At 45.9% G+C, this 13,653-nt stretch overlaps 1 protein-coding gene across 2 annotated transcripts in view; it reads right to left on the bottom strand.

Moving 5' to 3' along the window:
- CNMD (chondromodulin) overlaps positions 1 to 11,680 on the bottom strand; it is a 33,519-nt gene extending 21,839 nt beyond the window's left edge. The window contains exons 1-3 of one of the 2 annotated variants that reach the window (XM_019447389.2): positions 11,472 to 11,680; positions 10,912 to 11,052; positions 5,307 to 5,447 (exon numbers count right to left, since the gene is read on the bottom strand). In XM_019447389.2, the coding sequence (XP_019302934.1) occupies positions 5,307 to 5,447; positions 10,912 to 11,052; positions 11,472 to 11,624 (435 nt within the window). In that variant the 5' untranslated portion in view covers positions 11,625 to 11,680. The remainder of the gene's footprint in view (positions 1 to 5,306; positions 5,448 to 10,911; positions 11,053 to 11,471) is intronic. The other variant, XM_019447388.2, reaches the window with a different exon arrangement.
- Between the last annotated feature and the right edge of the window lie 1,973 nt (positions 11,681 to 13,653).

Here is a 13,653-nt window from a genome sequence, read left to right as displayed (position 1 = left end):
GCTCACCAATTTTCCCTTGCATCAAAATCACCTGGATGACTTGATAAATAAAATAGTGTTGGGCCCCGCCCCTGGATCCAGGTCTGGAGTGGGGACTGAACTCTGCACTTCCAATAAGCTCTTAGGTACTGCCGCTGCTGGTGGCCTAGGGAACACGTTTTTTTTTTTTGTTTGTTTGTTTGTTTTTAAATTTTTTTTAACGTTTATTTATTTTTGAGACAGAGAGAGACAGAACATGAACGGGGGAGGGTCAGAGAGAGAGAGACACAGAATCTGAAACAGGCTCCAGGCTCCGAGCTGTCAGCACAGAGCCCGACGCAGGGCTCGAACTCACGGACCGTGAGATCGTGACCTGAGCTGAAGTCGGCCGCCTAACCGACTGAGCCATCCAGGCGCCCCAGGGGAACACGTTTTGAGAACCACTGCTCTCTGCTCTCTCCTGCAGACCTGCTGCTCGTATTCTGCATGCACATCTAGGGCTCATGGTTTGAAAAACAGAAGGCAGTGGGGGGAGAGTACTGCTGCCCCTGTGCCATATGTCCTTTTCACTTCACACCCTTATATCCTCTGAATGTGAGGTGCGAGGGGGAAACACCATATAACCGTCACCATATCCCCCAAGGAGAGAGCTGATTCTGTCAAAGGATTCACAGCCCCGATGTGAATCTTGTGTTGAGTTAGTTCTGACAGTCTACACACTGCAAAGAGAGCCGAAGCCCCATAGGGATGGGTCCTGTGGGAAGGAATTCACACGTCTGAAACACCTTGTCTGGCTACAAATCCATATCACGCAGCCAGATCTTTGAAGAGATTAAACAGCAGGAATGGAAAAGCACAAGAAAGCCAAGCAAACCTCCTGCTTCTGCAAACAAACAAGGCCTCAGAAGCTGGTGATAATGAAGAAATTTGCTAACAAAGATAATGAGGGAAGAGTCCAATGCTCTCACATTCTTTTAATAATTAGAGTCAGGCAATCTCATTGTAGCTGCACAGTTTTTCTTTCTAGAGGATCTCATAGGATTTCTGTGGCTTCAACCAGAAGCTCCCAACAAGTTCCCAAGAGGGCACTTTAGAAATCGTTCAGGGAGTTCTGAGTTGTCACAAAGACTGGGGCTCTCCTGGGCTTCCTCAGGCAGAGCCCAGGGATGCTGGGCCCCAGAGAGCCCAGGGAAGCCCTGAAGACCTGACTGCCCTGGGGCCTGGGGGAAAAACCTGATTGTAAGTATCTGTGCCTACACTCGAACACCCTTTTACATATAAAGACAAAGCGACTTTTGGCAAAGTTTCCATGTATGATGATGACATTCTTAGCAATGCAATTACTATGAAAATAGAGAGAAGATGGTAGTTTTGCTCACTGTTTGAGAAAATAGGCTGGTATTTAATCTGCCAACACACCCTTAAGTCAGTCTGCATTTTAGGCTGCGGCACTGACAGCAATTCACCTATGGGAGCAAGCGTCTGACTTCAGGATGTTTTTGAGTATGTCAGGCTGAGCATTAACATATTGAAGTCCAAGTTAGATTATAAGTTACTCTGGTTTTACTTTTCTGTTTTAGTTGGGAGCCATGTTGACTTTGTAAACTTTTTTTGAGTATGGTTGACACGCAATGTGACATTAGTTTCAGGTGTACAACATAGCGATTCAACAAGTCCATACGTTATACAGTGCTCACCACAGGCATAGCTACCATCTGTCACCATACAACCTATTACGATACCATTGACTCTACTCCCTATGCTGTGCCTTTCATCCCCATGACTTATTCATGCCATAACTGGAAGCCTGAATCTCCCACTCCCCTTCACCCATTTTGCCCAACCCCTCATCCCTCTTCCCTTTGGAAACCATCAGTTTGTTCTTTGTAGTTATAGGTCTGATTCTGCTTTTTGTTTGTTTTTTACTTTTTGTTTATTCAAAAATATTTTTTTGAATTTTTTTTGAAATTTTTTGAATTCAATTTTTTTGAATTATTTGTTTTTTAGATTCTATGTGTAAGTGAAATCATATGGTGTTTGTTTTTCTCTGTCTGACTTATTTCACTTAGCATAATACTCTTTAGGTATCTATCTATGTTGTAGAAAATAGCAAGGTGTTATCCTTTTTATGGCTGAGTAATATTCCACTTTATATCTATCTATCTATCTATCTATCTATCTATCTATCTATCTGTCTAATCTGCCTATTTATCTGTACCACATCTTCTTTATTCATCTAATGATGGACATTTGGGTTCCTTCCATATCTTGGCTATTGTAAATACTGCTGCAATGAACACAGAGGTGCATGTATCTTCTCGAATTAGTGTTTTCATATTCTTTGGGTAAATACTCAGCATGAGAATTATTGCATCATATGGTATTTCTATTTTTAATTTTTTTGAGGAAGGGTTATGTTGATTTTTGAAATCACTAACCTACCTATCTGTGAGGTAGGTTATGCTATTTTATTTTTCTCTAGCTTTGTAAATTAAAACTTTCAAATATACACAAAGTTAAAAGAAATTGTGTAGTGAACACTTGTATATACATATCAGTTTATTCTATCTTAATTTCTAACCAGGGTTGTTATTATATAAATGAGTCATTAAGTCTGAAAGGGTTGGCTTAAACCAAAAGCATTGATACTTTTGAGGGCAAAACTTTTTAGAACGTAACTCACGCACTCTGAACAAACCCCTTTTTGTATTCCTTGGGGTACTGACGAAGACCTTCCTTGACCCAACTCTAGTCAGGTTCCTCTGAGTCCTCTTTTTGCCTAGGCCCTGACTGTGGGCTCTGTCTTGGCCAGTTTATTCCAGTTTTAGCAAGTATCCTCCTGAGTCTGCCTTGATATCTGATCACCTTGGCTTGGCTTCAGAAAAATCCTGTTGGTTCGGTTTAGTAAAGAACTACTGTACCTCTTAGTAACTTTCTATCCACTGATATCCCCACTCTGCTCCTTGGCTATAAATTGCCCCTTTTCCTTACTATATTCAGAGTTGAACGCAATCTCTCTCCCCTGCTATAAAACCCCACTGTAGTAGCTTCCCTTGAACATGGTCCTCTTCCCTTCTTTAACAAGTGCCCTGAATGATTTTTCTTTCACACTATGGAGACTGGAGTCCTTTGTTCAGTGCTATTCCCTCTCAGGAGGGTTTTCTTCCTATTGGCTCTACTAAAACCTTGGTGTGGTCCTAGGTTACCAGGGGAGACTGTTCCCTTACAGTTCAGAGCCTTTCTTCATCTGGCCCCTGCCTCTACTCCCCTTCCCCACCATTCTGCCATGTTGGGCTACTTAGAACTCAAGAGCAGGCCTGTGCATTTGTATTCAGTATTCCTCTGAGTCTCTACTTCTCTGCTGGTTGAAATCCTAATCATTCTTCGAGACCTGATTCAACTGTCACAACCTCTGTAAAACCTGCTTCAATGCCCTCAGTGCACGCAACTGCTCCCTTCTGTGACCCACAGCACTGCGTTTATAGCTCTGTGGCAGCACATCTCCCAGGCTGACCCGAAGTCACTTCTGTGAAGAATGTCTGCGCCCCCCAACCCCCCCACCCCCACCCCCCCCGCACCCTGGCCTGGACTGTAAGGTCCAGGAGGGAGGGAGCAAGTATCAGTCATCTTTGCATCCCTCATGCTTCATACTGTCCCATGCACACAGTAGGCCCTGAAAAATAAACACCTCTTGGATCTGACTGTTGGTTTAATGTATAGGAGAAAGTTAATAGTGCCGGTACCATAGTGGCTGATTCATGTGTTTTCAAAAGTCCAGGCTTGTTTAAACCCATAACAGGTTCTATCCATCAAAAAAATGTCCTGCTCACCAGTTCTGACTTAGAGAAATGTGGAAGCTATCAAAGAGAATTGATCAGCTTATAAAATATTTGTGGCCCTGTTGGCTTATGAGAACAAAACACAATCAATACCATTATTAGAACCAGAGGATTATAAAACAGAAATATAGGCCTGGGATTAAAATATTTTAAAAGTATACTCCTGATTCATGCCCCTTTGAGAGAGATGGATCTTTTCTCATTCATCTGTGAAGCTACCTTTGCATATCTTGATACTGTGGCACATCACAGGTATTCAATTTTGTTCTGGATTGAATGATGTGTGTGTGGGAGTCACATTTTATCATCTTACATTGAGTAGTACAAAGAAAAAATGCTTTTGCCTTGTCCTGGGTCTGGCAGTAAAAGCCTTTAATAGGCCCAGAGAAATTATCTTTCTGCACTGACCAGAACCATTTGCAAAGCTCTGATTAAACGAAGTACACCGGTCACATACAGGGCTGCAGAGCCCGCCCCTCCCCCTTCCCCAGGCAGAGCAGAGCCAGTCCCTGTCATGAGCAATACCTAACAGCACGGGAGTCCAAAGGTTAGCATCTGTTTGGTATTCAGTAGGACTTGTGAAATGCCTTTTGGCATCAGCAAAGGGAGTTCTTTCATTCAAATGAAAAGCATCTCTGGTTTTTCTCATCAATCGGCACAAGGTGGGTCGATGAGATGTGTGCAGGCCAATAAACTATCAGAAGAGACATTATTTTCAAGTGCCTTTTTTCATTATGGAGTCTCACCTACTCCATCTACAGATTTAACGGGAGAACACAAACAGTGATGCCTCTTCCCCGTCTTAGAACAGGAAGAGAAGAAGATATTTATGGCCAACAGGAAAGAGGGCCAGGAGCGATATTGTGATGCAGATGTCCACTGAAGCACAAAGCGTGAGGGCTAAATTGCCTGCAAATTGAACTTTTGAAAACAAATGTGTTCTCCCCTTTCAAAGCAGACGCGAATGTTTTATCAGTAATTGGCCACGGTCAGAAAACATAGGATTATAATAGGGGAATTACTCCACGCTAATTTTCTGGGTGAAATGGGAAATCTGAAGAATTGAGCAAAGTATGTAAATAGATCCCACCTGTTGTTGATAAGATTGTTAAGTCATTACAGTTTGCCTCTTGTCTCTAAGTTCACATTTCAGACTTTGCAACATTCTAGGATACTGAGTCTTTTATTCATCATGTTATAGAAAGCTGCTTGGAAAGAAATAGCTCTTTCAAGTCCTTCTGCCAAGACTTTATATAGTTCCAAGAACTTGTTCTTTTCAGTGCCAAGGTGTTGTGTTTTTCATTCTGAAAATACAAAGGACAAAGAGTGGGCCTTTCTCAGAGGGAATATGCATGGGGGTCAGTGGCACCATGACTGCCATAAAGAACGGTTACATTGGGATGTGTGTGAGATGCTGCTTCTCTGGGGATTAGGAAAGTCTTCTGGACTTGCCTGGTTTAACTCTCTAAATGTGTGAAATATACTTACATTCTGGAAATCATTAACTTCTATTGCTTCTTCAGCTCCACTTCCCATTTTAAAGGTCTCCAGGTTGTTCCCAGCATCTATTTCCATTGACCCGTCTTGTAATTTCCCATTGATACTCATGGTATAATGGACATTGTAAATCTGGAAGTGAACATAGGAGTCAGTGATGCTTTCCTTCTAGGGCAATTCAGGGCTTATCTTTAGACCTGCAGTATATGAAGTAGCTATCATATTTGTTAGAGATACACTGAATCATCGCTAATAGTAACAGATTTAGATATGAGGACTTCATCCATACACCCATCACTTAATACAATGATTTCTTTAAAAATACCTTCAAAGTAAAATCTTTGGTAGTCTCTAATACTAATTCAAATAGCTCAGTGATTTGCAGTCCTGGCTGCATATAAAAGTATCTGAGGAGAGTCTCCACCTACCATGCACGCATTTCCCCTGAAAGAATCAAATCAAAACTTGTGGGGGTGGGGCTTGGACACAGATCTTTCTTTTTCTGAGTCAACTCTACTTTGCAGCCAGAGTTAAGACCCATCGATGGATAAATGGTTAACTGGATTGTTAACAAGTCTGTAGCTGGCACCTCAATTTGAAAGTTTAAAAAAATTTTTTTTAATGTTTATTTATTTTTGAGAGAGAGAGACAGACAGACAGACAGAGTGTGAGCGAGGGAGGGGCAGAGAGAGAAGGAGACACAGAATCCAAAGCAGGCTCCAGGCTCCAAGCTGTCGGCACAGAGCCTGACGCGGGGCTCCAACTCACGAACAGTGAGATCATGACCTGAGTTGCTTAACCGACTGAGTCACCCACGTGCCCCAATTTGAAAGGTTTTTAAAAATCCATTGGTTAAGATTGGGCACGGAGTATGGTATATAGTCAGGACTGCAGGCAGGACTGGGATATGCCTGATACAGGCAGAGCAGCATTTGTGGAGTGCAAGGTCAGTGTGCACATCTGTTTCAGCTCAAAGTGGGAGTTAGTCATTTTAATGACTATGGGACAGGCATATGGTGTTGTAGGGCATTATGTTATGAGACGTGTCGGGGAAGAAGGGACGGAGACTTGGCCTCAGCAAAGAGCACTGGCCCAGGAATCAGAAAAACAAGTGGCCACCCCACTTATCCCTGGGTCTTGAGAGTTGCTTTGGGCATAAAATAAAGAAGTTGGCCCTCATAGACGGTTCTCATTTATGTCCTTGGAGCTCTGAGGTTTCACAGCGGTGGCCCACAGGTGAGGGTGGCAGAGCAGGTGGGGCTGTGATGTGGTCCTTTCTCTCCTGTTCATCTGCAATTTAACTAGGTGGCTCTGCTTGTTGTCTCTTTTATGTTTTGGATTTTTAAGTAAGATCTTAAGAAAAATAATTCCATGAAATATACATATTTTTAGTTTATGACTAAATTACATGGTCCAAAGGGCTCTCTTAGTTTAGACAACTTGTTAGTATACTAACTTAAAAAATAATTTACACACTGCTCCTGCTCAGTATGCTGCTGCCATGCTAGAACTTTCTCTGTGTTGTGGCGTAGTGGGTGGGTCTTGTCTTCCCTTCCTCCCCCTTCCCTCTCCTCCCCTTCCCCTATCTTTCCTCTTTATTTTTCTGACTTAGAAGCATATGTGTGTGTGTGTGTGTGTGTGTGTGTGTGTGTGTGTATACATACACATATATCTTATATATAACATACAAGATATAAAATCTTTAAAGAGGAAGGACTAAGAACTGATGAGAGCCACTTGCTATTTAGTGTCAGGTCAGTAGGTCAGAACTGCAAATAGCTCAGATTCAATTCAAGTCCAATTTTCTCCGTCATTATGAAGAAAGAGGGCTACATGGACAAACACTGGAAGAAGTATTTGATATTACTGGAGCATTGCTTGTAGAAAACTCATTATCACAAGACCCATGGAGCACAGTTTTATTTTACCAGCAGAGAAGTAGAAATGGCTTGGCTAGCCAGTACCCTTTCGGGCACCGGCCTTCATTCAGCGGAACAGAAGATACCAGCACACTGTTTCAGCTAACTGTGGGTCAGTGCCCTTCCTTCCGTCCTGGTGAATTTCGATCCCTGCAGCACACTGTCCTCCGGGCTTGCCTGATCCTGAGAACCACTTCTGGAGTTTCTGATTTAGGGGGGCTGGAGCAGCGCCCACCAGCCTGTGTTCACTTTGCATCTCAGGTGGTCCTTCTGATCAGCCCAGTTTGGGAAACCTGTTTTCTTTGGCTGGGTCCGTGCTTTTTGCAGGTAAGATTTAGAAAGCAGGCTCTGTTCTGTCCCTGTGCTCTCTGAGCAGCCACTGTTCACATGGGCTAAGGATGACTGTCAAAAGGAGTATGGCAGACAACATTTGTTGGAGTTCCAGCCACAAGCATCCTTCACTCATGCAGTAAGAGGCTGTGTGTGTGTGTGTGTGCGTGTGTGTGAGAGAGAGAGGGAGAGGGAGAGAGAGAAAGCATTGCACATAAGCTTTTACTATTAAGGCAATGCAAGATCTCAGAAATGAACAGTTTGTAAGTTCTTAGCAGATCTTAAGGAGACAAAATTCTAACAGTAGGAGAGTGGTTTGTGGTCCTAATTTTATTTCCCTCCACCACCACCCCACTACCTTTGTGCCAGCAGAAGCTCCCTAACTAGACACAGGTATTGCATCATTTGTTTTTTTCTTATTATTTATTTAGGTTAATTAATTAATTGACAGGGAGAGAGAGAGTGAGGGGGAGGGGCAGAGGGAGGGAGACAGAGAGAGAGAGAGAGAGAGAGAGAGAGAGAGAGAATATCCCAAGCAGGCTCTGCACTCCACACTGAGCCCCATGCAGGGCTCAATCTCACAACGGTGAGATCATGACCTGAGCCGAAATCAAGAGTTGGGACGCTTAACCAACTGAGCCACCCAGGTGTCCCGGGTATTGCATCATTTGTAATGTAGCTTTAGCCCATTCTTTATGAGGAGCACACTGTCTCCATGGGGCAGCAGTGAGAGGTCTGTGCCCTCCTGAAGGGAATGGCGGGAGGGTAAATAGTCCACAGTTATTTCCAAAGTACTGGGCCCTACGCTCCGAAGGAGACTGGGCTGGTGGAGCAGGAATCACCTTGTCTGCTCTGAGCCGGTGGAGCTGTGGGGCATTTTCTAAGTACAATGAAGTTTATTGTTTGCCAAAATTCTGCTCAATATGGTGCTTTTTACAGCCAAGAATATTTGCTAATGAGTTTCTAATGACGTCTGGGTTCTATAAGATGAATTACATAACATTTGGGACAATATCTAGAAAAATCAGTCTGAGAACAAAGGCCCCAAGCAATGATCTCATCCCCTCATCCCACAAGGTAGGATGGTCAGCTATCTCATATTGGCGAGGCTATCCCAGATTTCAATGCCTGTTCCGTTTCGATAACGTGGGTGAGACCTGGCTTTGAAATTTGAGCTCCGTCCCTTGTTCCCAGTTATTAGCACTCTGATGTTTCCACAGTCCTGCAGCTGACTTCCAGTAAACCTGTCCTAAGGGGATTTACCCATATGAAAGGGATAGGAGGTGAATTACAGCTGGTTCTCCTCTATAAGCTAATATAGAAGAACAGAGGCATGGATAATCCCCAAAGAGTGGGCAGTCCATTTGGTGGGGGATATCTTTTTGTTTGACAGAGACTTACCTTTCTGGATTACATTATGTCTGGGCTATTTACACTTCTAGGGAAAGTGGCCCTGTGCATGTACTATGCATAGATGGTGCCACACATACTCTATTTTGTGTTTTGTGATTTGTTTTTCAGACTTGGGTGAGATAGATCAGCGCCAAAAATTTTGGGAGTAAAAAATGTCTACCATGATTTTATTCATTCTTCTGCCTGTAGAGGAAATAGCAATAACTTCATTTTTGGCCAGAAAATGTGATTCACTATTCGTCTGTATTCTTAGAATTTAATACTGCTTGCTCTCTTGGACCAGACTCTTGGGGTAAAGTAGAAGATGAAAAGAGGGAGCCCTACTTAGTCAGTATGATCATTCCATCTCTCTTTTTAGAAGCTTGTCAGTTAGTTGTGTTTGCCTTGAATAATTAAATGCCAAATGGTATTCATTTTAATATACATCATGCCTAAAATATTTACCCTCCAAAAAGCAAAGCTATTTTTATCTCCAAATAACCTGTACCACTGAGGTTCTGTCATCGAAAAGACAGCTTTTACATTCGAATACCATACAATTTCCCAAAGGGTGACAATCAGAAACCCTGCTATTAATGGAGATGTAGATCTTGAAATTGTTCTCCTGTTCAGATTTGCTGCTTTCAAACATGAGCATTTGGCCTAACTTTTCTATTTAAAATACAAATACATTACAGCACTTTTCAAATACACACAAAAATACTGTGCAATTCTGATCTTACAAATCGATGCTTGTAAATTTGATATAGTCTCTAAAACAGACTCAGCGCTAAATGGCATGATTATCTACAGTAGGCATTTGAGTTAAAAATACAAATTATGCAGTAACTGCGGAAGATGTGATGTGTAAAATGGTTGAATTGCTTTCAGCACCATTTTCTCTAAGTACTGGAATTCGTTCATGCTTTGAGTTTCATGGTTGGGGGGGTTGTTCCCCCGCAAACAGCAGCCACAGCTCCTCTGAGGGAAGTGATTAAGAAACAGCCCTTTGTGTGCACCCTGGAGATGGAATTCTTTTCCATTAGTCGAAATAAGCTTATACCAGGCCTGGCAATGGTCATCAAGATAAAATGTCCCCCTTTACATAGGTGAACAAAATTCAGAGTATTTAGAGAACACCCTGGAACTCTGCCCAGTCAAGCTAGAAGCAGTTTTTATACTCCTTGAGAGATGGTGGAGCTATAAAATAGTTACATACAAAGAAAGTGGGACAGCAGTTAGTGAAACATTTACCGCTAAATCACACGTGACTAGGCCAGACTTGATTTTTAAAGAGATTTGCCACCTTTAAGGAATTTCTTTTCCTTAGGGCAAGAGAGAAGGGAGCATTCATGGATAGGTCATATGCAGTAAACAGACAAAAACTCCTGAAAATTCAAATTCATCCCCAATACTGGGTCTGAATGTTACTCCACTATCTTTGTCCTAGGTTCTTAAAGTCACAGCCCTTCTCAGCTGGGAGAGGTCCTACAGATCATTGAATTCCATTTCTAACCCAAGGGATGAGGCCAGAGGGGTGCGGTGCCTCACCCACAGTCACACAGTCACACGACTGCAAGCGATCCGCTGAGACCGGCAGAAAACGGCTTTCCCCTACCTGTGCATGGATTTCCCCGCTACTCTACCTTTTAATATTCTCTGTTAAAACCCTGACTTGCTTTTCTACAAAGTAGCCAAGAGCAGAGAGCAGCGCGGCCGTGTGGGAGGGAAGAAGGGAGAAGGTGCCCCGAGGGGACCCAGAGGAAAGCTCGAGCTGGGGCGAGCCGCCTGCTCCGGCCCTGCGCTCTGGCTCCACCTAGAGGTGAACGTGCGGGTGACAGTGAGGACCCCGCCGCCCCGCGCGCCTCCCGGCCCCGCGCGCCTCCCCGCCCCGCGCACCCGCACTCGCCCTTGCTCTCGGGTCCGCACTCCTGAGCGACGCCCTCTGGACTTACGTGATTGTCGCTCCCCTTCCAGAAGTAGAAGGCCCCGATGGTCCCGAAGAGCAGCAGCACCGCCCCCGAAATGAGAACCACAGCTCCGAGCTTGAGCAGCCGCGCGGGGCTGGAGGGCTTCACGGTCACCGTGGCGTACGCCTGAGGACCGGGGCCGGGGTGGGGGGAGCACAGGTCACGTCTGAGCCGCGCCGCCTGGGACTCGGGGCTGGGGTGGGGGACGGCGCGCCCCCTTTCGCGGCGCTCCCTCCCGAAGTTCCCTTGAACTCAGCGTGGATGTACGATAAGCAAACTTTTGGCGGAGCAGGGCCATCGCCCCGCGGCTCTGCACCCTCCGCCGGCCACGGTACGCCTGCTCCTGGGTCCCGGCCCACGCTCCCCTTCCCACTGGTCTGCGGATCCCGGGCCCCCTGCACACGCGCATATTTGGGGACCCACCTCCCACATTCGGTGGCACAAATCCCTGACTCCGGGCAGTCGATCCAGGCACCCGCGCAAAGGCCCGGCCCTGCGTGTCCACTGACCCGGCAGCGGGACCGGGGATTCGGAGCTGTACTCACCGGGGGACTACAAAACTCGACGTCGTCAGGCCCCACTAGGGCGATGGGAACTTTGTCGGAGTTTTCTGTCATGGCTGTGGCCGGAGGTGCGAGACGCTGGGAGGCTCCGCGCGCGCCCTGGGCTCTGTCCCGCTGCCCCAAAGCGCCGGGCATTTCAACGCCGCGCACACGCGCGTGCACACAGCGTGCCCCGTCCCGCCCGGGCCAGCCCCGCGGTTCCCACCCCTTCCAGCGCCTCGCCCTCTCTCCTCCCTTCCCTCTCCCGCCCCAACAGCAGTGTGAACTAGTCCTGCATTCCGGATGTCCCCCCTTCCCGCTCTCTCCGGTCTACTGCGCCCCCGCCCCAAACACCCTGAGTGTGGCACGGTGGGGTGGAGATGGGGAGGGATGGGTAGACCGGGAATGCTGAGTCCTGCGATCTCAAGAAATGGGAAAATGCGAGGACTCTTTTTAACATCCAAGCATCTCCTAAAATGTCAGAGGACTCTACTGTGATACCCAGCTGGAGGCCCATTTCCTGCCTTTGTGTGTGCCCTGGGAGCTGGTGGAACAGGACAGAATGGAGAGCAGAGTTTGGCATCGCTGGAGGGCCCCTGGGACTAGAGCATGGAGCAGGGCCTTGGAGATGGCCCTTGCCACCCCTGTCTCTAGGAGGTCTAGGAGAAGGTCTAGCAGGAGGGTACAGCGGTAGCAAAGGTGAAAGCCAAGCAGAGGGGACTCGGGGGAAGGAGCTGGGGAGATCAGAGTAAGAGTGCCTTCTATTTGGTTGACTAAGTTAAAGAACAAACAAATCAACAATGGCAACGTGGATACCCCCCCCCCCCAAAAAAAAACATTATGTCCAAAGGAATAACTAAAACATGTATTTTTTAAAGAAGCAGAACGGGGAGAGTATTTTTTCACTTTGGAAATGCCATCTGCCAGTACTAGGATGACAGTGCCTCATTTGGAGCCAGGCTTCATTAATTCATATGGAGTTCTAGCTTTGTGCATAGTCCTCTGCTGGGAGCAACGCATGCGAGGGTGCAAGGGAGGAACTGAGGTTTCCCGAGCCAAGGGAGTCTGGATGGGCCCAGCTGCAGCAGGAGGAAGTGCTTGTCAGCATGGCTCAGCAGGGCTGGGAAGGTGGCAAGAATGGAAGAGACGCCCACGAAGAATCTGTAGGATTTGGCAGCTGCTGGGCTGGGGAGAGAGAGGGCCTCCCATACAGTGCTGTGGGTGGGTGAACTGGTACAGCCCTTATGGAAAGCAATTTAACTCCCAAATGCAAAATCCAATTTCATTTCTGTGGATCTATCCCACACATGCACTTGCAAGGGTGGAAAAATCCTAGATATGCAAGGATACTCATTGCAGCATGCTCATTAGAACAAAGGACTAGAAACATCTTGGGTGTCCACAGCAGAGAATTTGTGGTACATCCTCACAGAGGGCTCTTGGCAGCTATTTAAAAGAAGGGAGCAGCTTTGGATTTCCTGATGTAGAACACCCCCTAACATATTTTACGTGAAAAAAAAGCAAAGGATGGAAAATATGCATAAATGCCTCCATTTGTATAAAAAATGCAAACAAGAATATATGTATGCATATGCTCTCCAGAAAGATAGACAAGGTACTGACAGTGGGGGTTGCCTCTGAGGAGAGCCATGTGGCTTGGGGACACCATGGAAGGAAGATACTTGGTTGTGTGCCTTCTGGAATGTTTTGAATTCTGTATTGTGAACACGTATTAACTCTCCAAAACATGAGTGAATAAAATAATAAATAACAGTGAGTCGGGAGTGGGGTGGGGAGGAAGGGCATGCAACGCCTGGAGACTGTTCTTTCAAGAACTTTGGCATTGAGGGGAAAATGAAATAAGGAGGCTGGATCAAGGGAGCTGGAGGATCAAGGAAGTTCTCCCTGCTCCCCCTGCTCCCCAGCTGGGAAGACCTTTGAAGGCCACAGGGACGGGGCAGAGAGGACAGAAAGATGGGGCAAGCAGCAAGATAAACCTTGAGAAGGAGAGAGAGACTAATGGGACTAATCTGGACGGTTTGGGGACATGTGGACTCTGAGGAGAGGCACCCAGAGGGAAGGGTGAGGAGAGGGAGAAATGCAGCTTTCTATCTCATTCATACAACAAATGACGCACCATGTGCCAGGCAGAACACAGGAAGTGGCTGATTGAGGCTTGAGGGAT

The sequence above is a fragment of the Panthera pardus genome, unplaced genomic scaffold, assembly GCF_024362965.1.
Source record: "Panthera pardus isolate Hobbes unplaced genomic scaffold, ASM2436296v1 HiC_scaffold_1, whole genome shotgun sequence".
Taxonomy (NCBI): Eukaryota; Metazoa; Chordata; class Mammalia; order Carnivora; family Felidae; genus Panthera; species Panthera pardus.
The sequence above is the reverse complement of the archived record's forward strand: the minus strand, read 5'-3'. Positions and strand labels throughout refer to the sequence as shown.